The 22,975-nt window shown below is 39.1% G+C and overlaps 1 protein-coding gene across 3 annotated transcripts in view; it reads left to right on the top strand.

Moving 5' to 3' along the window:
* The window catches only part of ntrk2a (neurotrophic tyrosine kinase, receptor, type 2a), an 82,199-nt gene that overhangs the window by 30,931 nt on the left and 28,293 nt on the right, over positions 1–22,975 (top strand). For all 3 annotated transcript variants that reach the window (XM_071483117.1, XM_071483119.1, XM_071483118.1), the window contains one exon: positions 21,278–21,466. In XM_071483117.1, coding sequence (XP_071339218.1) covers positions 21,278–21,466 — 189 coding nt within the window. The remainder of the gene's footprint in view (positions 1–21,277; positions 21,467–22,975) is intronic.

Genomic DNA, 22,975 nt, shown 5'->3' with positions numbered 1-22,975 from the left:
GAAGTTGGAGAAAAAGATCAACAAATGAAAGTGACAGACCGAAGGAAAATGCGAGAAGTAGAAACAGGTCCTCAGTTTGCATGTGTTTGTGTGTGTCTGAGAGAGATAGAGTGTACATATGAGAAAGGAGGCAGGCAGTCAATCAGAGTCCTGATTGTTTTTCTTCATGCACAAGCACATGCTCATACCTGTGTAACAGAGTATTAATTTTCAGAACAAACAAACCCATACATCAGCACATACTGTGTGTTGGCAGCTTCAGAGAGCAGCCAGTTGGATTTATTACTGTGTTTCCTAAGGTCCAGTGCATGGTCCAGTGCCAAGACCTACAATTTTGCTGAGCTGTCCAGGGTTTTCTTAGCTGACATAAGACAACACAAAACGACTCACAACCAAGCAGGAAGCAGCCTGTATATCCTGAGAAAACGCTGAATACACAGACAGATGGTACACACTAATCTGAGGGAAAGGTACGTGTTTGTGTACTGTATATACAAGCAATCTTTATTAGTTTATTAGGTACCGTATCACAGAAAAGGATTTTGTAAAATCCACATTGAGTTCAGCTGGGTATGTGCAAATGCTCAAACAAATATTAATTTTCATTATCAATTAATTTGTCAGTCAGTTCTTGACTGATTGATGAGTAGCTTGGTCTTGTCTGAAAATAGTCACAAAGCCCTAGTTAATGCAAATCGCTTCTTTTGTCCAAACAACAGTCCAAAGATAAAAATAAAGAAAGACATTTAGAAAACCAGCACATACTCACTGTTGAGTTAATTTACTTAAACAAAAAAACTAAACAAAACAAAAAAGCTAATTTCATTATGAAAATAGAAAAGTATCAGTGCATTGTTTCAGTTCTGATGCAAATTAATGTTGCAAAATGCAGAGGCTGATTGTTTTTTTGTTTTGTTTCTTGTTTTGTTTTTTCAAAGAAATGAACGATGGCTTTAGAAAAACAGTCAACAACTGATGACTTGTGTTACTCTCACAGATGTAACTACAGCATCTCATGGAGCCAGACAGTTATTTTGAAACTGTAACATTTTCTCAGTGTTTGTCACAGTCAGATTGCTGTCCAACAAGAATGAGACAGAATAAACAAAAAGTGAGGCTGATCCTTCGATGTTGTGGGCAGCACTGAACAACAAGCTGCATGTTGACACTTTCCTGTGTCTACAGCGTATAGCTTTGATGATGGTCTTTAGTTGCTTGTAGAGTGTGTGTGTGTGTGTGTCTGTGTGTGTTTACTTGTAAATGCTACATAATGAGGTGGGTCAAAAGTATTTTCCCAACAGAGTGAGGACATTTTGATCAGTCCTCACTCTCTCAAGTTTAAAGGGCTGTTTGAGGGTTAAGACTTGGCTTGTAGGGTTAGGGTAAGAATTAGGTTTAGGTCAGGGTTACAGTCAGGGTAGGGGGCTTATGGATGCACTGTGCCAATAAGTGTCCTTACAAACACAGAAGTACAAGTATATGTGTGAGTGTGTCTGTGTGTGTGTCTGTAGAGAGAAAGTGAGCAACAAAGAGCGAGTTTGTTTGAGAGAGACAGACAGAAAATATGTGTCTGTGTATGTGTAACTGTCAGAGGGTCTGCAGCGTGACATGGTCGACTTCCGTTGCCCATTGCATGCTGTTGCCATGGCAACCTACGTCATTGCCAACCTGCGCTGCTCCAAAACTAAATCATTATTACTAGCTGAGTCTGGGAGAGGAGTGAATCACTACCTTCAGACACACACAAAAAAACCCACACGTGGCGACATGAAGCGACACCTGGGACTGACTAAAGTCAGCAGTCGAGACTGAGATGGGAGCAGACAAAAGACGTCAAATCGTTGAGCCGGAGTTCATTACTGCAGCATGCTGCCTCAAGCTGAGAGATATTTTGCCCCATTTACTGGCTTTGTTTATGAAGTGAGTCATAGGATGAAAAACATTTTACACTCCTACAAGGACTCACAATGATTGGCAGCCAGACATGACATTGATTCGGATTTTTGAGGATGAAATTGTAACTTGAATCAGGGAGGTGTGCTGCTTTGAGATACTGAGCATCAAAAACCTGACACATCAAGTGCCAAAATGTGTTTGTGTGTGAAATAACAGCAAGTTAAACAACATGCAGCTGGTGGTATGAACCTCCTAACAGGTGCTGGTCTATGACACCCAAGATTTGCAGAAATGCTCAACAGCACACCAATCAAGACACAAAGTATGAGGGAAGTGACATATGTTCTTATTGCTCCTCAGCTTACAATAATAAAACTATGGTTAATTTTTCAATGTTTATATCCAAATCAGGCAAATTGTGTAGGAATTATTGATACAAACCCCCAGCTTTAGGGGTCATAAAGTAGTTGGACAAGTCTACAACACACAGATATAATCAGACGTGTTTTCTCTTCAGCGGTTCGGTGGTTACATTGTTAGTATACATTCTAGTCTAAAGCTGTGATTTTTCTAGGCTGGTACAGGTATTTTTGCAGTTGAGGAGTTCTGACCCAGTTCTGGCTTTGTTAAATGACTAAACCATCACATGGAAACCTTCTGTGATGCCAGTAAAACTGCTCTGATATTACATTCCTCTGCTGTGCCCTGGGATTGTTAATCCACTAAACCTCCACTGTGAACACACACAAGTATTCAGCTGAATCAGTGCATCTTAGAGCCTAGGTACAAATTAGAGCCTGAAAGGGGTCTCTGGTCGATTGTTATGAGGTGACTGTGTGACAGCAGCACAGCAAGAAATCTAAGCAAGCCTTCCTCGGGGGGACCACACCGTGGGGTTATTGTCTTTACAGTCACTGACTAGTGGAGGTAAAGTGAGTATTAGTGATGACTTTGTTGCTTTTGTCTTGTTTACTTCTGGTCTGCTGCCAATCTGCAAATTTCTCTCCCAGCTTCTACAAAACAGAAATGATGAGGCCAGCTTAAGGGGGAAAGCAGGTTTTTGTTTTTGGCTCGCCTCATTCTGTCCTCTGTCATAAAGTGTCAGCTGACTCGAATGGTTTTCTCCTTTACATTCCTGTCCTGACAGACGTCCCAGCCATTACTTGGCTGGGCTGACTTTATTTCCGCTGTGCAAGCTGCCTAATTACACATCCTTCTTCCTCAGACCTGCAGCAGCAGTGGTGAAATTGTTTTGGGACAGGACATAATAAGCATGTTTTCAGTATATGATTAAACACAATCTGGATGTATCCCTCAGTATTGCGTGTTTATTCATTAGTGCTGTTTCAACCAAGCAAACACAGATGCTAAAGCAGGATGAATATCACCACTATCCCAGACACTCCTGGTCCTCATTAGTTTGTGGATAGGAACTACAGGAATTACACTAATTATTTCAGTCTAATTTAAGGACTTTATCCCTTAGCCCATGCAGAATTACAATGAATCCTTAGTGAACAAATCTGCACCTTGCAATTCACTTGTTATGTTAAGATTGATGGAGGAAGCGGTGGGCTCTTTATGTCCTGAGGCAGAAAGGTTGAGATGGTGGATGGGCATGTAGCACATTTGACTTTAATGCACAAGAGTTAAATCACAGCTTTTCAGTTTACCTTCCTTTTTTTTATTAGATGTAACCACAATCTTTTCCTAACCTTAATAATACTGTTGTTGACATGCACAGATATCGTAGAAAGTGAGAATTTGTAACCGTCGGCACTGGACGTAAAAAACAAACATTGTCATTGAACGGGAGACAGTGTTTTGCAAAATTGTTGGTTCTTGTCCAATGATGGGGTTTTCATCTGATATTCACAGTGCTCTACAGCCTGTATTTCTGTCACAGTTTGGCTTTTATACCACCCAAACTCTAACCATTTCACTCCCAAAATTGGGACAAAATACATCTGGTCTGATCAGATTTTAAAAGAGGAAAAAATACAAAAAATACTCACTTGCATTAAAATACAAATACCTTATGTTTTACAACACGTTCATGTTCTTTCGTTGAAGTATATCTCTTGAGCGAAATATTTCTTTTTGAATGGGCACTTACTGTAGGACTTTTAAATTCTTACAGAAATTGAAGTGGACCTGTGGACCTCTTGACTCTTGTTTTTCCTCCCTCTCTGGTGAGCGGTACACGCTACCAAAACAAGAACCTCCACTGTTAAACTAAATGCTTGACTGTCAATAGCTGTACAAGTTGGCATAACTTCCCTCTAAAACACAGTGGGAGTTACAAAGGCAAACAATAAGTGTAGTCCAAATGATAAGAAGTGGTGTTTTTAGTGCAGTAGTTGTAGAACTGCAGCAAGAAATCAGTAGAGATGTAATGGAGACCCTGAGGACATTAAGTTGCTACATAAAATTAAATGGAAACCACTGCTGTGACACACCTGGAATCTGACTTTTATTCTCTATCTACCTCATCTCTATCGCTCTCCGCTTAGCTGTTTGATGTTTTGCCAGACATGACTCACTTCTCTTTCAAACTGTTTTCTCACACACAAACTCTGGCCAGGGTTTTATTTTTTATTTTTTGGTGACATTTATTATTTCTATTCAGATATTTGGAATCTATTTGAACCTTAATGTCAGATTCAGCACAGAGGTTTTATTTCTTTTGGCTGGTTCAGCTTCTGTCATAGACTGACAGGTTGGTAATGTACACTTAATCCCCCCAGCACAGATAAGGCTGTTATGTTTGGCTGGCACAGGCTCCCCCAGTGACATACCAGGTGTTGGTATCAGTCTGTAATTTTACAAAGAAACATGCAGCTGATTATCTTTTATAAATTATATATACACATGTGTTTGCTCACATAGGCATGGCAGAAAGCTAAAGCAGCTGCATATGTTAAACAGCCATTTGTGCTTTCTGGTATGAGGTAACAATACAAGTGGGTATGAGTTTTTCCATTGATTGGGTTGCAGTGGGTTGTCTGAGGGCTGTAAAATGAAGTTCAAATTTGTGTGGGATCAATGAGTTTGTGTTAAAAGTTCACTTCGCCCCTGCTGTGAGTAAATTATTATTTTTGAAACAAATAAGGAATTTACTGGGAAGCTGCTGTGGATCATTATAAAATATCTGTGACCTTTGGTGCATTACTGACAGATAGGTAAATATGCTTGACAATGGCACACACGGAAATGATTTGTGGAGTGTGAGCACCAGTTTCACAACTGGTCTTACCTATGCACAGTAAGGTATATAATCCTGATCTTTTTTTGGAGATGAGGTTAATCTAGAACAGTAGTTACACCTCGTGAGACTTTTGGTTGCCCCACTAGTGCAATTGCTTTGCTCTACCCCTTTGATCCAGACTGAGAAAGGCTATTCCAACAACTACTGAATGGATGAAATTTTGTTCAGACATTCATGGCTCCCAAATAAACCATCTAGCACCAACAGCCGGTCAACATTTGATTTTGTCCGGTACTTTGGTTTATTATCTAAAACAAATGACCATTAGCCATTAGCCTGAGCTGTACCTTGTGTTTTGTGTTAATTAGCAAACATTAGCATGCTTACACAAAGATGATGGTGAAAATAAAAAAACATACATGCATTCTAAAGACCAGATTGTTAGCATTGTTATTAGCATTTAGCACAATGCAATTCTGTGCCTAAGTGCAGCCTAATATAGACGCTAGCATGGTTGCAGACTACTAGTTTTGTTGTTCGGTACTCGTTTGTTTCCTAACTTGTGCTCTCTCAGGTTACCTGAGTGTAGCTTGTGTGTTCAGTTTTTGAAACTCACAGTATGACAGTGCACCAATTTGCAATCCCAATCAGATGTACTTATATAACAACTGTATAAGTCATGTGTCCAGGTGTGACACAGCTTTGCGTTTCTTTGCTGTCTGGGTCTGATTATGATTTGAAACTACCATAGCTAAATTGTATACCCTCTGCATATGCAGCCACACTTCTTGAGCCTATAGCTTCAGATATGATGAATACTGTATTTTATTTTCAAGCATAATGACTGCAAAAATCTGGTGCTGCTTTGTTGTAAATAACATCTGGTTAATTTACTAAACCTCTCTGTTGTAATACTAGATTGTTTAACCTGGATTTAGCTATATGAAGGGTGGAAAAACAATACAAGGTTATTAACAAGTATCTGGCATAAAACCCATCAGAACATTGCTTTCCTTGGCATTAAAATGGCTAAATGTTATTTCAAGCATTAATCAAAAAGCCTTGTGCTCTTTCTCCATCCTACAATATAACATTACAAAAACAACTTTTATAACAAATACTAAGCCTCATAATTCTCCAGTACTGACACTACCAGCAACTTGACCTCTCCTCCTGTAAATACAGTTTTTAATAGGAATTCATTTTATTATCTTTAAATTATTATTATTATTATTATTATTATTATTATTATTATTATTATTTTACAGTTATGTTGTTTTCTTTACTTACAGTTGTGTTGGTTTTTGTTATGGTTTGTGTTTTTTTGTGTTTCCCTTCAGGCTGTGTGTTGTTTCAGAACATCCCAGTGGAGGTGGTCTCACGTTAACCGAGACGGACACACAAGGGACTAAAAGAAAGAGAGACAGATTGCAGTTGTGTGTATTTGTTTTTTGTATGTGTGTGTGTGTGTATGTGAGTGAGTGAGAGACTGTGTTTGTGAGAAAGATAGGGGGAGAAAATAGAAGTGAGAAAATGGAAAATGGGGAAAGATGGGAAGATAAAGGAGAGTGGCATCCACCATTTCCAACCAACAAAACAAAAACATGTAGAAGAGATAAAGGGAGTACCTCTGTAGGGGGTTACAGGATTGTGCAAACACACAGAGACACACACTCCATTATCAATCTGTAAAGGTAAGAACCAGGTAGAGCTCTGGGATGCAGCAGCCAGATAAACCAATCAGAGAGATTCTTCAGAGACACATAAAAGCCTCCCATTGGATGAATTATTCAGATCAGAGGGGCAGAGACAGCCATTAACCTACATCTTCCCCAAATACTCACATGCCTCCCACCACCATACACATCCCACCTTTTGCACACACACATACACACTGCTGCTGATTTTCTACCTTACCACTCGACCCCCACCTTCCCCCGGTACAGATGAGGACCAGCTCACCCCAGTATTTCTTCATGCACACTACACAATCCTAACTTTGTAAACAATGCTGTGTTCAGGGTCTTGTTTATATTCAGACCATCTTCCCTGTTTAGACCCTCTTTTACCCTGTATAATCATCTGTATACGAAATACAAACACTGAGACATTCAGCCATTGCACTGGCTCCTAGCGATCCTGCTGAAATGAAAGAACAGAGCAGAACAGTCTGAAGAAAGCTCATTAAACCGAGTAACCAATACCACTTTTTGAAGAGGGGAAGAAAAAGTAGCTTTGAAGAAGAAAAGTGATTTGGTTTGAATTCGGCAGCATCTTCCTGTTAGAGTAGCCTGTGCTCCTGCAAGTCAAAGTTAGAGCAAGTAATAAAAATGATCCGAGATATGGGAATGAGTTTGAGAGAAAAATGACTTCACTTCCAATTATCCAATCTTCCAGTCACTCTCGTGTACAACTAAATGCTAAAAAGCATAACTACGTGAGGAGTTGGGCAGGTTTCTGAAATTATTTATTACAGACCAGGAGCGGCAGAGCACACTACCTGACTGTTTGGAAGACACTGCACTCTTAAACTGCTTCATAGCCGTCAAATTAGTTTTGCAGGTATTCACTACACCTGTCAAAACACACCACACATCCGCCATGAAACAGATTTCTTTACGTCCCCCTCCCCTGCCAACTTCCCACTTATAGTGAAAACTCGTGGCTTTATAAATCAAAGGATGTCTGTTGCTTTTTTTTTTTTTTTTTTTTTTTTTTGCAGGGGGGTGTTTTTTACAGCGCAAGATGTTACATGCATTGTCTGTAACTTATTAGGGAACACACACCTTGTCAGTATCCAATACAGACACACACTGACACACACAGGATCATAAATTCAAGTCTCTGTTAAATTAATCATCAGTTCCACCCACCTTTGCTCTCTGAAAGACAGATGCAGTCATGCATGCACATCTGTCTATAATAAGACACATGTTCACTGTCACATAGTTAAGAGAAAGACCTGGGAACATACAGTATATCCTGTTCAGTGGAAACGTGAACAGTTTGGGCTGCATTGGACTTTTCATAAATACCTAAAATCTTAATGCACTTTCTTCAGTGTGTCGTGTTTTAGAGCCGCAGGAACAGATACTTTGTCTCAGTTATGTTATGGAGACAGGCGGATGCTTATTTTTATAAATGCACGAATAAATTAATAATTGCACGCACATGCCAAGTGCATAAGTGCATCACATATGCATGGCGTGCCCTCGTATAGGTAGCATTTTCAGTCTCTACCATATTTGCATGTCAAGCCAGTATGTGGGATGACTCTGTCGTCACACACATACACACATACACACATACACACATACACACACACACACACACACACACACACACAAACCCTAATATATATACATAGAGAGAGGCAGTGCTGGCTGAGACTGAGGTCAGGGCAGATGTATGGGGAATATTTGATTAAGAGGGCTTCAGGGTTAAGACACTTTAGCTGGTGTGAGAGAAGAAATCACAGTTTAATAGAGTACAACCTTGTTTATCCCAAAAACCCAGACAGTCTAAATGGTCAGTAAATTTAATCGAAAAAAAAAAAAAAGCACCATGTTATGTTTTCTGATTGCGGATGTTTTTAAATCACATTATCTTAAGAGTGTGCACTTGAGAAGCCTCTGCCTCCATTAATAAGAAAAAAGGGAACTGTGCACTTTCACTGATGTATAAAAACCCACATTTTAAGTGGTGTTCATTGACCATGCTGTTTAAACTGCACATAGTGTTTACACTTTATACATACTTCAGCTTAAAGGTTCATTTCTTCACTGCTGGAGTGACTTTGAAAGTGTATTTAAACTACTTCTGAGAAATATATGGTGGTTTTTCCCAGGGAAACGATAGGTTAGTGTAAAACAGTGAGATGTACTACCAAAGCTCTCTGGAGCCTTTGAACTGTGAGGCTGATTGAATTAAATAGGAGAATTAGGGATCTGTCAGCAAACGAGAACATTTGATTGGTTGAACTTTCACAGGCAGTTTAGTTTGGAGGTTTAGTTCGCTTGTGTATTCATACAAAAAGAGTAAAAAGCTCATAATTTGAAAAAAAACCCATATTACAATCCTTTGGTGCTCAGAAGAAAGGAAAAAAAATAATCAATCTGCCAAAGTGTTAATTAGGCGTCAGAAAGCAAATGACATCAAAAACCCATTAGAATGAAGAATGTTTAAAAATTGCAACAAATTTAATAAAAAAACAAAAAAAACAAAAGGTGAATACAATCAATTAAAAATAACCCAGAGGCAATTAATGATAAAAGTCAAAGTGAATGGAGGAGGAAGATTGGGAGGTGTGGGTGTCTGTTTGTGTGTCTGTGTTACTGAGAGTGTGTTTGTGTACGGATCAGTATGTGTGTGTTTAAAAGAAAGACAGACCGAGACAGAGAGAGAGTGTGTGTCTTTTGTATTACAGGGGAAAACGTCAACCAGACATATTAACAGTCTGTTTATGAAATATTCAAACATTTTAGCTTCATCAGCAACATGAATGTAACTTTTTTCACGATTAAGATATTTGGCTGTTGCTCTAAGTGTGAACTTGAAGCTATGTTGTTTTTTTACATAGAAATATAGCACATATGTTAGATCCTGATCATTTAGTATGACAAAATCTTTTTCTAAAGTAAGCATTCACTACTGGTTAGTGCAAAGTGGATTTTATCAACCACTTGATAAAAGCAGCTACCAAATGTGACGTTACCAGTATTTAAACTTACGGATGAGAGTGGACAGACCATTCAGAGGCCTAAACACCAGGCTTATACACGTGAGAAGATAAGGTAAATTACGTCCACGATTTAAAGGAAAAGTTTGACATTTTGCGAAATACACTTTGGTTTTACTTTGGATTAAACAAACGACATGTAATGTGTCAAATAATGATCTTTAGCGGTGCTAACAGATGGATTTTATTACAGTAAGATTGAGCCAGCCTTGCTGTTTTTCCTTGTTTCCAGTCTTTATGCTAAGCTAAGCTAAATGGCTGCTGCATTTCCCAAAATGTCAAACTCTTCCTTTAAAAAGAAGTAATAAAAACATGTGTGGCGCTGATTTATATTCATGTTAATCAGGATTTGTTTCTCTGGGATCTTCAAGAGAAATATTTGGTCAATATCTTAAGCTAATTTTGGTCCTGTATGTTCTTATGTTTTGATAAGCTGAATGCTGAATATTTCAGGCAACTTTTATTCTTAAACATTGGGTTTGAATAACCAGCGTTCCCCCTTAAATTAAACAAAATACAGCACAGTGCAATTCAGAGGCTATGAGTTATTGTCCTATAAACCCTTACAGTTTTGTTGTTTTGTTTTTTTTTTTGTTTGTTTGTTTTTTATAAACAGGATGCTAGGCTCATTTTGGGGTTGAACTGCTTTGGTTTTTTTGCACACAATATTTTATGTTTGTTTGACCATTGTAAATCGCATACTTTAGATCCTCTTGGAAATGTTTTGAAGAGGTTTGAGCTAGAAATTTTAAAAATGCTAACACTGGGACAGTACAGTACAATAGGTTTTGAACTGGAAGTGAATGTTGTTTTATGTTTTATCTTTTTTTTTTTTTTTAATTTGTCCTTTTTATTTCCTTTGGACATTCTGATACACAATATTGGTTTATAACTGAACTGTTATCAAGTGACCATTGTGACATTACCGTACCACACCCTGCATTTTACAGAAAAACAAATATTTACATAGTAGTACAATTATGACCTTTATACCTCTCCACAGGCAGGATAAAAAAAAAACATGTCTGAATTATAAGTCATGTCATGGGCAGCATAAAGACAAACAGAAAAAAATAGCTACATTTGTAGCTACCAGAACTTTTAGGCTGTGATCCTCTTCCATAAAATGACATTAAAGCTACATTCAAGAGTCTATTATGTATAATTGCTTAAAAGGCTCATTTGACAACGATATTTCCTTCTTCAGAAGAAATACAGGGTTTTTTTTCTTTTCAATAAAGGAAATCATTTATTGGTGTCCCTCATGTGTAAATGTGTCTTTTTCATCTCAAAGTGCAAGAGCTTTTAGGTGTGCGCCTCTGCGTCAGTGCATATTTTTTTGGTGAGTACTCCTTTATTTATCAGGAGCAAAAGACTCATAATTGAAACGGAATAATTCTGTGTCTATTCTGGCTTTGAAATCAATGCCAATTCCAAATCCGCTTTTTATTGTACTTCCTCTTTTCTATAACTCATCTTTTCCTTCCCTGCCCCTTTGACTCAGTCCATCTCTTAACTGTAGGCAGCATTAATGTTTAATTAAAGTCATCAAGGTCGTTAACGTCTTTTCCTTTTTTACTGCACATCTGCAACAATTTTCAACTCCGAGAACGTGTCTGTGAGTGATGAGCTCTTGCCGTCCCAAATTACTGTACAAATATTTTTTTCCTTTATACCACTGGAAGCATTTGTGGGTTTAGGGAAATGAAGGAGGAAGTATTCAGATCCTACACTCAAGTAACCGCAAAAATACTCGAAAGTATCAAAAGAAAAAAGCCCTCAATGCAGAAATTTGACCCCCATAGTGTTAGTGGTACATACACAGGGATGGAAAGTGTTTTGCTACTTTCCACCACAGTGAGTGCAGAGATTAAGAACATAGAGATTTATTGTTTATCATTAATTTAAGATTTATTTACAATGCCAGGTAAAAAAAAAAAAACCCAACAAGTTTGGTGATGTGAGCTGAAAAGGAAGTATTAAAATATGATTCAGTTCTATAAATATGTTCTCATTTTAATATTGTTATTATAGAATTTTTGAACAGATGCTTCGTGGGAATTTTCTCACTGTGATGACCTGATATTATAGAACAGGCAGTCCTTCTTAACACTTTTCTTTCTCTTACACTTTCCCTCCTGCTTCTTCATTTTCACATCTCTGACCACCTCAGAGTGCTTTAAGTAGGAAGCACTGGTCTTCCAGTGTGTCATAGGAGAAGGTGAATGTGGGTTTAATATTATTAATAGAAACGATCAGACCGAGAGGGCAACAAGGAAGAAACAGAGAGAGAGGAAGAGAGGAGGATGTGGGAAAAAAAAGAAGAGGCTGACGAAAGAAAGCCATATACATGGAGATGAGAAAGGAGATACACGATGCGCGACAGAAGCCGGGAGAGAGAGAAGAGGAAATGTCTATTTTTACCAGTGGATGGTACAGAGGGAAGGGGAATGTGATAGGCCTCTGCATTAGGCCAAAGAGGAGGAGGATTTCTGGCTTGTACAGGCAGATTCATGGACATTTACCTAACTGCAGTGTAGTGGAAATTCTACCCATCTACTGTATCCATCTATCCACTTTTTATCTGCTCTTTCTTTGTTGTTAGCCCTTCTCCCTCTATCCATGCATCATACAATCTATTCTTTGTCAGTGTTTCCATTGTTTCTCTTCTAAATTGTTGATTGTCTTTGTGTTCTTTGCTTGAGACATTAATTTCAAGGCCACTTACTATCATAAGCTGCCATATCCTTCTCCCTGAAGTGAAACATAAATAATATAAACAGTGACAGGTAAAGCTTATTATTAACAGGTTATACTGTATAATAAAATACAGAGCTGAAATGGTCAATCGATTAATCAATTAGTGGACTCTAGGTAGTTGTGATTGGTATTTTTTCATAATTTTTTATGTTTGATGGACAAAATAATTAATGAATTAATCAAAAAATAAACAGAAGCATTAATAAAATGTGATAACTGCTGTTGAATAAGACCTTTCAGCGTGTCCCCTTGAATCACACGAAAAAAGAAAATCAAAAACCTCTGTTGAAAACCTTTAGACCCCCAGAAAATTTGGTTTTGAATCTTAAGTATTTCTCTATAACGTTAGATATTGTTGTTGATGTAGCGATATGGAATTTCAGGACAGATGATAATCAGTAATATCTGTTTGCCAATAAATGTTAGTTCAAGTTTGGTAAAAATGTCCTTATTTATTATTTATTAAGACTTTCACACAAAAAGTTCAGGTGATCTGCCTCATCAGGTCTGCGTCGGTGTGGTTTGATCAGATTTGATTGACAATTCCTTCGGAAGCCGACAAACCCTACAACTAGTTCAGATGTTGCTAATTCCTGATTGGTGCACAAAAATATGTGACATCACCCTTTTTTCAGCTGACCCCTGCCTTACTTCACACCAGTGAGAAGAACTCAGAAAAAAACACAAATACTCAAATCTGTCATGTGAAATAACCAAAACTGTTCCAACAGAAAATGGTCAAGAAAACCACAGTACTCATGGGTTTCAGGGTTTCAAAATCTAAAATCTATTTTACGCTTTCCTCCTTTTCCCACATTTTTTATTCTATTTATCCTTCTGTCTTTCAGCCAACCACTCAGTGAATCTGTAGCTCTTCTTTTCTTCTGCTTTAAACTTCCTCTCCTTTCTCTCCTCTGTTTGTCTCTCTCCACGTTGTCTCTCCATTCCTCTTCATCCAGGATTGATAGATTACTTCCTGTGTTCAGCAGGGTGACAGCGAAGTTTAGAGACCATCGGGTTTATGTTACCAGTCATCTCTGAGTGTGTGTGTGTGCTTGTGCGTGTGTGTTTGCACATTCTGTGAAGGGCTTAAGGGGTCACCGAGGCCTTCAGGGTCAATAGAGGCGGCAGTCCTGTCCTTGCAATGAAGTCTTAGTGACTGCTCCTCTGCCTGCTTTGTTAAAACATCCGCCACAGACAGAGTAAGCGGGTTCACATTAAGGAATTTCTTAATAATGTAATTAGTTATTTTTTTGTAGCCAAGTGTTTGTGCCTGTGAAATAGCAAAGAACATCACAAAAGTCGAGTTGTTTCTGCTCTGGCACATGGTGTTCAGTCAGCAGCTATAGCCAAGATGGTGGCAGTAAATGTACCAAATGGCTACAAGTACAGAGACCAAACAAAAGCTCAACACTTGCCTATTTAATCTCTTGTTTTTGCCGACTATCCAAATCACTGGTCACTCACTTCAACCAGTCTTGCACTCATACCTCACTGACCACTGCCAATAAAGTAATCTCAAATCATCAAATCCACTATTGTCTGCTAACAACTGTTCTCGCTGGTTCTCTATGAGCATAAGAGAACCAAGCTGTTTTAACAGACTGACTGACAGGCCCTGATGTCCTTAAATCCCATAATAGCCCCTCTACATCCATTGCCCAGAGCTACATGCAGCAGTAAATGGCTTCTGTTTGTTGGAGGTGCACCCAGAGAGCCTAAGAGAGATCAATACAGTCACTCACAGTCATTGTTTTAACTCAGCTCCAGTGTAGACTCCTGCCATAAAACTCCTGCTCCACTCCAAACCTTGAAATCCCGGGGCTCTCACAGCAACACTGGTGTCACAGCACCAACTTAAAGTGCTGAAGAATGGACTGTCCATATCAGCGTAGTCATAGACATGTAACACTGACTCACAGTCACTGGTGTGTTGTATCTGTAGCTGCTGTAGCTTTGTCATTTCCCTTGCAATGGCTGTAATACCTCTGAATTTCTGCAGAATGCTTCAGGGTTGCATTTTGGCTGAGTTACAGATGATTTAATTATCAGCACCCACAACCTGCTACAGTAGGCTGTGTTCTACTGGCAACAGTGGAAAGAAAGAGTGTCAGCTGCATTGCTCTTCTATAAGTTAGAAACAATGTACAGCACTCGAGTTTCTATTATTTCCACAACATTCAAAGGGAAGGGATTTTCCTACTCGCTCCACAAAACTGTATGATGGCGGAACAATTCTGCTAAGTTTCACCAAGCATCTCATTTTCAGGACACAACATAAACCTCTATTGAAACAAGCTGGACTGGAGGACATTCATTTAGCAGTGTCATTAATTGTGAGGTGTTCTCTGATTGGATGGCAGCATTGCCCATCCTCCCTTGACAGAAACAGCTGTTCAGTCAGACTCGGAGAACAAACCTTATCAAGAACTAGACGATCAACGGTGTTTAAATGCCGCAATTGATCACTCAAAGAAAGTGGTCAAATGGTGATTAATATATTTGTTTCATGCTATTTAAATAAAAATTCCAGTTTCATACAATTTGGATCCTATTTTCATTGTAATGGTAATGGTAATTCATGGTAATTAAATATATTGTAATTGTAAACGACAACATCCATGATCCATGATGTCATATTATGTCATATAACATGACATAATATGACATCATCAATTTACGAATGTAGAGAGAGTTCGAGCTCAAACACTGAGGTTGATAATGCTCCAAGCACACAGCTAACATCTGTACAACAGGTACATTTGTTTTGTGGGGCAAATAAGTACTCCAGCTGTCAAATTCCTGCAAACACAGGATGCCATAAACACAAGTGGTCAGATGATCAAACCCACATGTTAGTTAGAATTATTTGGTGGGGAAAGTAAAGGCTGATGGGAAATAAACCAATCAAAATATTTGTTTTGAATGTCCATCAGAGTTTAGAGAGTGACGTTGTGCTTCTTAAACTTGACCAACAGCACTTACCCTGTCACCCTATTGTCCAAAAAGGGGTTAATCTTGAACTCACTGTCGGTTTGACTTGATTGGATCTTGGTTGGATTGCAGTGTAGTAATGTTGCTGTTACTTGTTGTTTACTATCCTGAGTCCAGTGTTGTCATTACCAATACAAATGAAACTATCACGATGAGACCTGAGTTGTTATAAACTGGAACTGTCCTTTAAATAAAATCTAATGTGGGTAAACCCACAATCCATAACACCTCCCTTTTAACTCTCCACATTCATTTGACAAGACTTGTGTGTCACTAACCTAAACAGTATCAACACAGTGCCTTTATCTGTTGTTAAAAAGATAAGTAGACTTCAAAACAATGAGATTCAGTAATTGGCAGTTTTAGTGTTCATCCTCCTGCCACTCCCTCCTACTCATGACCTCAACTTTGAATGTAAGGCAATGTAATTTATTGACTGTTAACCCAGGCTTCTCCCCACTAGACTGCAAGGAGCTCCAGTCTGCACCAGTTTAAACATCAGTTCCATTAACAGCGTTGGGTCGTGAGTCATGACCTGACCCCACTTATACCTTCACCTCTCCTGTCCATCTCTCTCTTCCTCCCACCGCATCGCATCTCTTACAGCTTTTCATCCCCTTTTTACCAAGTCAATCCCTGTGGGCCCACTGCCACCTCTGCCTCTCTGCATGTCTCACACACACACACACACACACACACACACACACACACACACATTCATGCACACACACACACAGGCTCCAGGCTTAACGGTATTTATAACGATCTGACCCTGGGACCTCTCTGTGTTAATGATCTTCAGCCCTTCCCAACACAAACACACACATATACTGACGGAACAATAACCTGCCTCATGTGCGTCATATTTTTTTCTCCCTTTGCAAAGTCAGAGTGGTAAACACTGAAGGCAATTAAGAAAACTTGAACAGCCCAAAACTAACAGCTTCATTTCTTGCCTGCAGTTTTTCTCCAGTGAGAGAAAATTGAAAGCCATCACCTATCTGAAACAGCTCATTTTTTAGGACTGTCAGCTGTGACAAAACTGCTGCCTCACGTTTAATAATGCTGCTACCGTTTCAATCTCAATTTGAGGGAGAACTAAATGCCTTCATTCAGAAAGAAAGTAAGAAAAATGTGTTACTATTGTTTACTGTATGATTAGCAGCAGCTTTCTATTAGTGGTAATGGGATTCAGATGATAATCAAATAATTCAACTTTCTGCTGTGTCTTTTTTAAATGAAACCAGGACAAAAACTTAAATCAGTTAATTCCGTTGATTGTGAACATTTCAGCCAAGGCTTTTCCTGGAAGATTTAACTGATGGCAACAACAAATTTGGTTCAAATACTTATACTATAATATTGTATTTGTCCCCTGTTTTTTTATTAGGAGAGCTCACTGTCTCTTTGACTGTAATATCATAGTGTGTGTGTTTTACTATGAAAAAGTTTTTTGTTGTTATTTTTACATTTTAATGATGTCCACTTACAACGGTTATGTCTGTGTTTGGTCATTTGAATCTGAAGGATTAAATTTGACCATATGGGATGTCAAACTTTTCATTCTCTCTTCATGATAGGCTTAGAAAACACTTTTTGTCCAAAAGAATGAAAACAAAAACCACATAGAACAAATCAACGTAATTTTGAATTTTTTTATTCACCCCAAAACTTGTATGGTTTTCATCTTTCACAGCCCCTTCATCACTCCCAGCACTCTTTCACTAACTCTCTCTCTCTCTCTCTCTCTCTCACACTCACACACACACACACACACACACACAGGCAGCACATTAAAGCTTGCACATCTCCTCACACAAAAAACAAACTATTGTGCTCTTGCTCTCATTCTTTTTCTCTCTCAAGGCCTTTTCAATCCTCACATGAGTCACCAACACTCACATACCAGCTCTTTTAGGCTCTCGCTCTCTGTCACACACATACACACACACACACACACACACACACACACACACACACACACACACACACACAAACAAACTCTCTCAGTGTCTCCCTCTCAATCAAGGCCTGTCAGCAGGACTAGAGCCTGATATGAGGCCAGGGACAGAGGAAATAAATAATGTCAACCAGTGTTATAATTCAGTAGAACTGACCACGAGAGGGAATACATCTACTGTATTTTGTGCTCATGGGAAATCAATCTCAATTCACAATACAATGTTTGCAGGCTTATGCTTGTGTCTTGAAGAGGTCTGGAGAAGGACTGTCCTTTGTGTTCACTCCCTGTGTGTGTGTGTGTGTGTGTGCATGTGCGTGTCCGTGAGTGTAATTTGAATAACGCTTCCCTGTCTATGATGAGACATGCTCTGACTTGTCCCTGTTATTTTTCTTCAACTGACACATGGTGAAAAGCTGATGAAAGACCAAGACTAGTTGGAAGCATCCAATTATGGTATCTTATTATTAAGAGGGCCTTGTGCACACGCACAGACACATACGCACATATACTGTACACATATATGTTTTCCTGTTCACACCCTAAATCAGAGAGGAAGTCATACATCAGATGGCATTACAGAGGTGGCGGGAACCATTAAATAACCATAACCATAAATAATCAATCACATGCTTTCATGACAGCACTTGCAGTGAAAAGCAGTAATTTGCTAACCCCTCCATGTACCTGAGTGATTAAGATCATTTACAAGCATTGCATGTCATCATTTTGTGCATTAGCAATAAAAAGTCTTTCATCTACAATTTTAACATCTGCTCATGGTTGAGTTGATGACAGACCTACAAAAATACAAGCCTGTATAAAAATAAGAAATAAAGGGAATGATAAAGTCATGGGAGCCGTAACCCTACATCATTTAAAAGATTAATTTTGTTATTTACAACTGCGCTTTTCCTATAGCTTTCCTATTCCTAAAAGGTCTATTGCCTGAGCATCTCCTATGACCTGTTGGGAGGTTTCAACCCCACAGTTTTGTACAAAGTCTCATTGAAAGCTACTGGGATTCCCCCAAATAGACAATAGACCAGCAACCCCAAAACAATAAGCAGAAAGCTTCTTGAAGCTGCAGTGAACCATACTTACATGTTAAGATGTGCATGGGTGGTGTAATTGTTCCTTGTCGCATTTTGTGTCATATTGACCTCTGAAGTTCAGCTGACGTCAGTAAAAGGCCACAGCATTCTGCACGAGTCATCAACAAGTAATCAAATAGGCACCTTAAAAAAGCTACAGTCATTTTAGTAGAAAATGTCCATGTTTTTTTAACTATTTGTCTTCCACAGACAGTGTTTCTAGAGTATGCTGAGACATATATTTACAGACGAGGACTGTGGATTTTGTCCCAATACCTCCCAAAAATTGCGTTAGTAAAGGATCTCTTGGCCTGTTTCAACAGGAGGAACAATTACAGTGACTCCTTTAAGGTTATAGGTATGAAGTCAAGTGTTTTGTAGCTTCAGTTCTGTGTGTATTTATCCAGAGTGAGAACCTGTATGCACCTGCAAATGTAGCCGCTGTTTCGTGATACAGTCTGTGTGCAAATAAAGCTGCTATTGTTTGCAATGGCACTTTAGACACAGACAATTAGCAACAGTGTCATGACAAACTTGTGAACTTGGAATCGGCTTTGTGGATGTATTCACTGTATTCACTGCCTTAATTGGAAACTAATAACACCTCCATTTTGTTGCCAAACAAATCATTTTTCTGTAAAAGGGTTGGGCTCAGTCCCTGACTCATGCCATCCCACCTCTCTTCTGTTTTCACTCTCTTGCTTCCTGTCGTCACTCCAGTTTTGCTTTCAAAAATATATGTTGCATGAAATGTGAATTTTAATATCTGGTGTTTTCCAACATGACAGAAGTCTGAGTTTTGATACAGAGACTTATTTTCCAGGGAACATTTTTTCTGGCAGTAACAACTGAGGACACTGCAATCTGGATTTCCTGCTTCTTAGTTTTCACTCTTCCAGGTTTTTGGATTCCTGGCATTTGCCTTTTTGAAGGCATATATTAATTTTCTTGGTTACCAGCAAGCTTTGTAGAGATACATTTTCATTGTTCTCCTTCTTGACTTCATTATTAAATGCTTCAGAGCCTGACCTAAAAAGAAATATCCTATCACTGAAAATGAAAACAACCACATCTGACAAAGTACCTAGTGTTCTCTAATGAGCTTAGTCATTCATTTCCCACATGCAGAAATTTGCAAATTTGTCCTCATCCAAACATGGTGGTCAACTCTATGATCGCTGCTACCTGCTCTCCTTATCCATATTTCCTAACAGCAATGTCATTGTCATGGATAACTTTGTCACATGACCTCAGTCTTTGTGTAATTTCTAACTGTGCTGTTGCACATTAAAACATGTATGTGTTGCCCAGTGAAATGAGGCTTTTGTGGTCAACCCAAAGATGTAAAGTATCTCCCTCCACCTCCTACCTAGCAGGAAGCTTATAGGTGTTGTGTGTTGTGACATTACTGAGTGTCATCAGGAGGTATGGTCATCAAACTTCGCCTCTGAATTCTTAAGAGCTCTGTCTGAGGGAGAAGCCTGTCTGAAATACAAATGGGTGTTAAGATGCATTAAAAAATGTTGGGGACCTGCTGTTTCAGGTACCAGTGAGACAATAAATATGATCCTGGAGTCCAGTTTGGGTAACTGATGCATTTGAAAGATTTGAAAGATTATGGGCACAATGTACAGTTTTTTTTAAATATTTTGAGTAAAGAGTTACAACAATTTTATCTTACGTCAGAATGATCACCATTTAAACAGTAGAAAAGCAGTATTTGTGTTATAATGTAATCTACCAGGAATGTGCACTTCCAGGTGTTTGATTGGTGAGTGTAGTGCCTTGTTGGATAAGACTGCGTTGCATTTGGCCCTTGTTGTCCACACCCCCGCATCATGGAGTAACCTCATTCAAATTAATTATTGCTGAAGTTGGTGGTCCGAACGCAGCCTCATAGTTACAAAGTCTAGTTCTGTGATCACAGGCAGAGCCTGTAAAGGTCGAGGTACGCTCAACACAAATCCAATCCAATCATGTCTAAGTGCAAAAATGATTATAGTTGTTCTAAACAGCCCCAGTCAGCCACAGTTGGGGTGAAAACCCTGCCATCACAAAGAGGGGTGAGACTTGGCAATCGCTCAAATGGGGATAATGGCGTACACTTTCAGGCAATCTTTTTTTGAAAGCATTCATGTTGTTGCACGTGTTTGTACACACAGAAAGTGATTGTGAGAAACATTTTTTTAAATGTGAGAGAAGCTCAAAACGTACTGTCTCACCAACCAACTGTTGTGTGAAGTTGGTGTGAACTAACCCCCTAATCCCCCAAAACTTCAGAAGGTGTGCTCCAATCATTTCTCATATATGAGAAGGACTACAAAGAGCTATAAACTGTAACTGATGTCTCTCCCTCTCTCCTTCTCTTAGATGTCTGTTGTGATCAATAATAACAGCTTACAGCCCACTTTATGATCTCATCTCTTCAATCTCTGCTAATAACAACTTAACCACTTAATTAATTCTGTTAATGTCCTTAATACTATCAACATGGCTGGCTTGTGCGCGGAAACATTTTTCCATTTCACATGCAAGATCTTTCCCAATCACTGTAAAGAAAAGATAAACAAACGAAACTCAGCAATGCTTATATCCCCCACCCCACTCCCACCTCTCTGCTCTCTTAGGACCATCGTCAGTGATCAGCAACGATGATGACTCGGCCTCTCCTCTTCACCACGTCTCCAATGGAAGCAACACTCCTTCCTCCTCAGAGATGGGCCCAGACGCCGTAATCATCGGCATGACCAAGATCCCAGTGATAGAGAACCCTCAGTACTTCAGAAGCACAAACAGCCTGCTGAAGACAGACACGTGTAAGTAAAAAAAATCTGTCAATCCGCACCCACCTGAAATATATATCAATCAGTTGTGAGCTGTCCTCCCGAATATTCAGGCTAACTGTATGTGTGTGATACACAGGGGTTACCATGGCAACATCTTTCTTTGCTGTCATGGCAATAACCTTGGATCTTCCAATTCAGAGGGAGAAACAGAAAGTCCATTTATATGCAAGTGTGAGTGCCTTTTTCTGAGTGTGTGTGTGTGTATGTGCCCCAGCATATGTCAGGCACAAATCCATTCATAAATTCAAGACTTCCAGGCGTGACTCACACACATATTCCCAGAGCTGCAGGAAGCAAAACATGCAGGAGGACGTGTTTCTGAGGGTGAACAGCTTCAGTTAATCCAAACGCACACACATATATATATATATATATATATATATATGTGTGTGTGTGTGTGTGTGTGTGTGTGTGTGTGTGTCTGTGTGTGTGTGTGTGTGCACTGTATATACACTGCAAATTCACCAAGTAAGAGAGACAGAAGCGCAAAAAGAAGGCAGGCAAAGAAAAGTGGAGAGGAGACAGAGAAAAACAGAAATAGAAGAAAAGTGAAACATGAGGACAACAGAGTGAGACAGAGAGAGGGAGCAACAGTCAAATAGACAGAGAGCACACAAGGTTATTGACCTGGTCCATCAACATGACATTATGATTATTGGCAAGTAATAAAAGCTCCTCCAAGCTTTGGCCTTGTGTTGCAGTAAATTATGGAACCACATGTGTGTGTGTGTGTGTGTGTGTGTGCGTCATCAGGCTCATTTTACTGAGGACAAGGTTGAGGAGGTATGATAATGGGGGTTTGGGAGTTTACCTCTTCAGTCCTGTGATATAACTAAAAGATAGACTGGGATTTATGACCTAAAGACAGGAATGAAAGTGCTGAGAATCAATGAAAGTCAATAAGGGACTGCTGTGTATATGTATGAGCGTACGTGTGTGTTGTTAATATATTACAGCTATTACAACTATTACGCTGTGTGCTTCTTTGACTCACAGACAGGCAGCATAAATACTGAAAGTATCTGGCGGATTATTTGGCACACTGCCTTTTCAGACCCGTATAATAGCTTTTGATGGAGACAGGTTTGGCAAAGTGGCGCTAGATTGCATGCCAGGAAGTGAACTCTTTTTAAACAGTGATCTTAACCAGCCTGTGGCCTGTAATACTGAATGCAGGAATCAGTAGCAGGTACACGTTTCTACTTTAAAGATGCCACAGACCTCTTCCTGGCAGCAATAAAGTAACAATTACTCTGCAGAGATGAAGGAGCCGTGTGTAATTATGGGAACTGTTAGCTGTGCAGCACAGCTTCAGTTGTGCAGTTCACCTCTGAAGTGAACACCTCATTAACAATAATACCATCAGAGGACTTAGTGTTGCTGGAAAGCATGTCACATGCATTATTAAGGAGTTACAGTAAATGCATAGGTGGCAACTAGTGTGTTTATGTTTCCCTAACCCCTCATACATATACACAT

Source organism: Trachinotus anak, unplaced genomic scaffold (genome assembly GCF_046630095.1).
Source record: "Trachinotus anak isolate AG129_WGS33_773 ecotype Australia unplaced genomic scaffold, CSIRO_AGI_Tana_v1 ptg000008l, whole genome shotgun sequence".
Lineage (NCBI taxonomy): Eukaryota > Metazoa > Chordata > Actinopteri > Carangiformes > Carangidae > Trachinotus > Trachinotus anak.
This window is presented reverse-complemented; position numbering and strand designations above follow the sequence as displayed.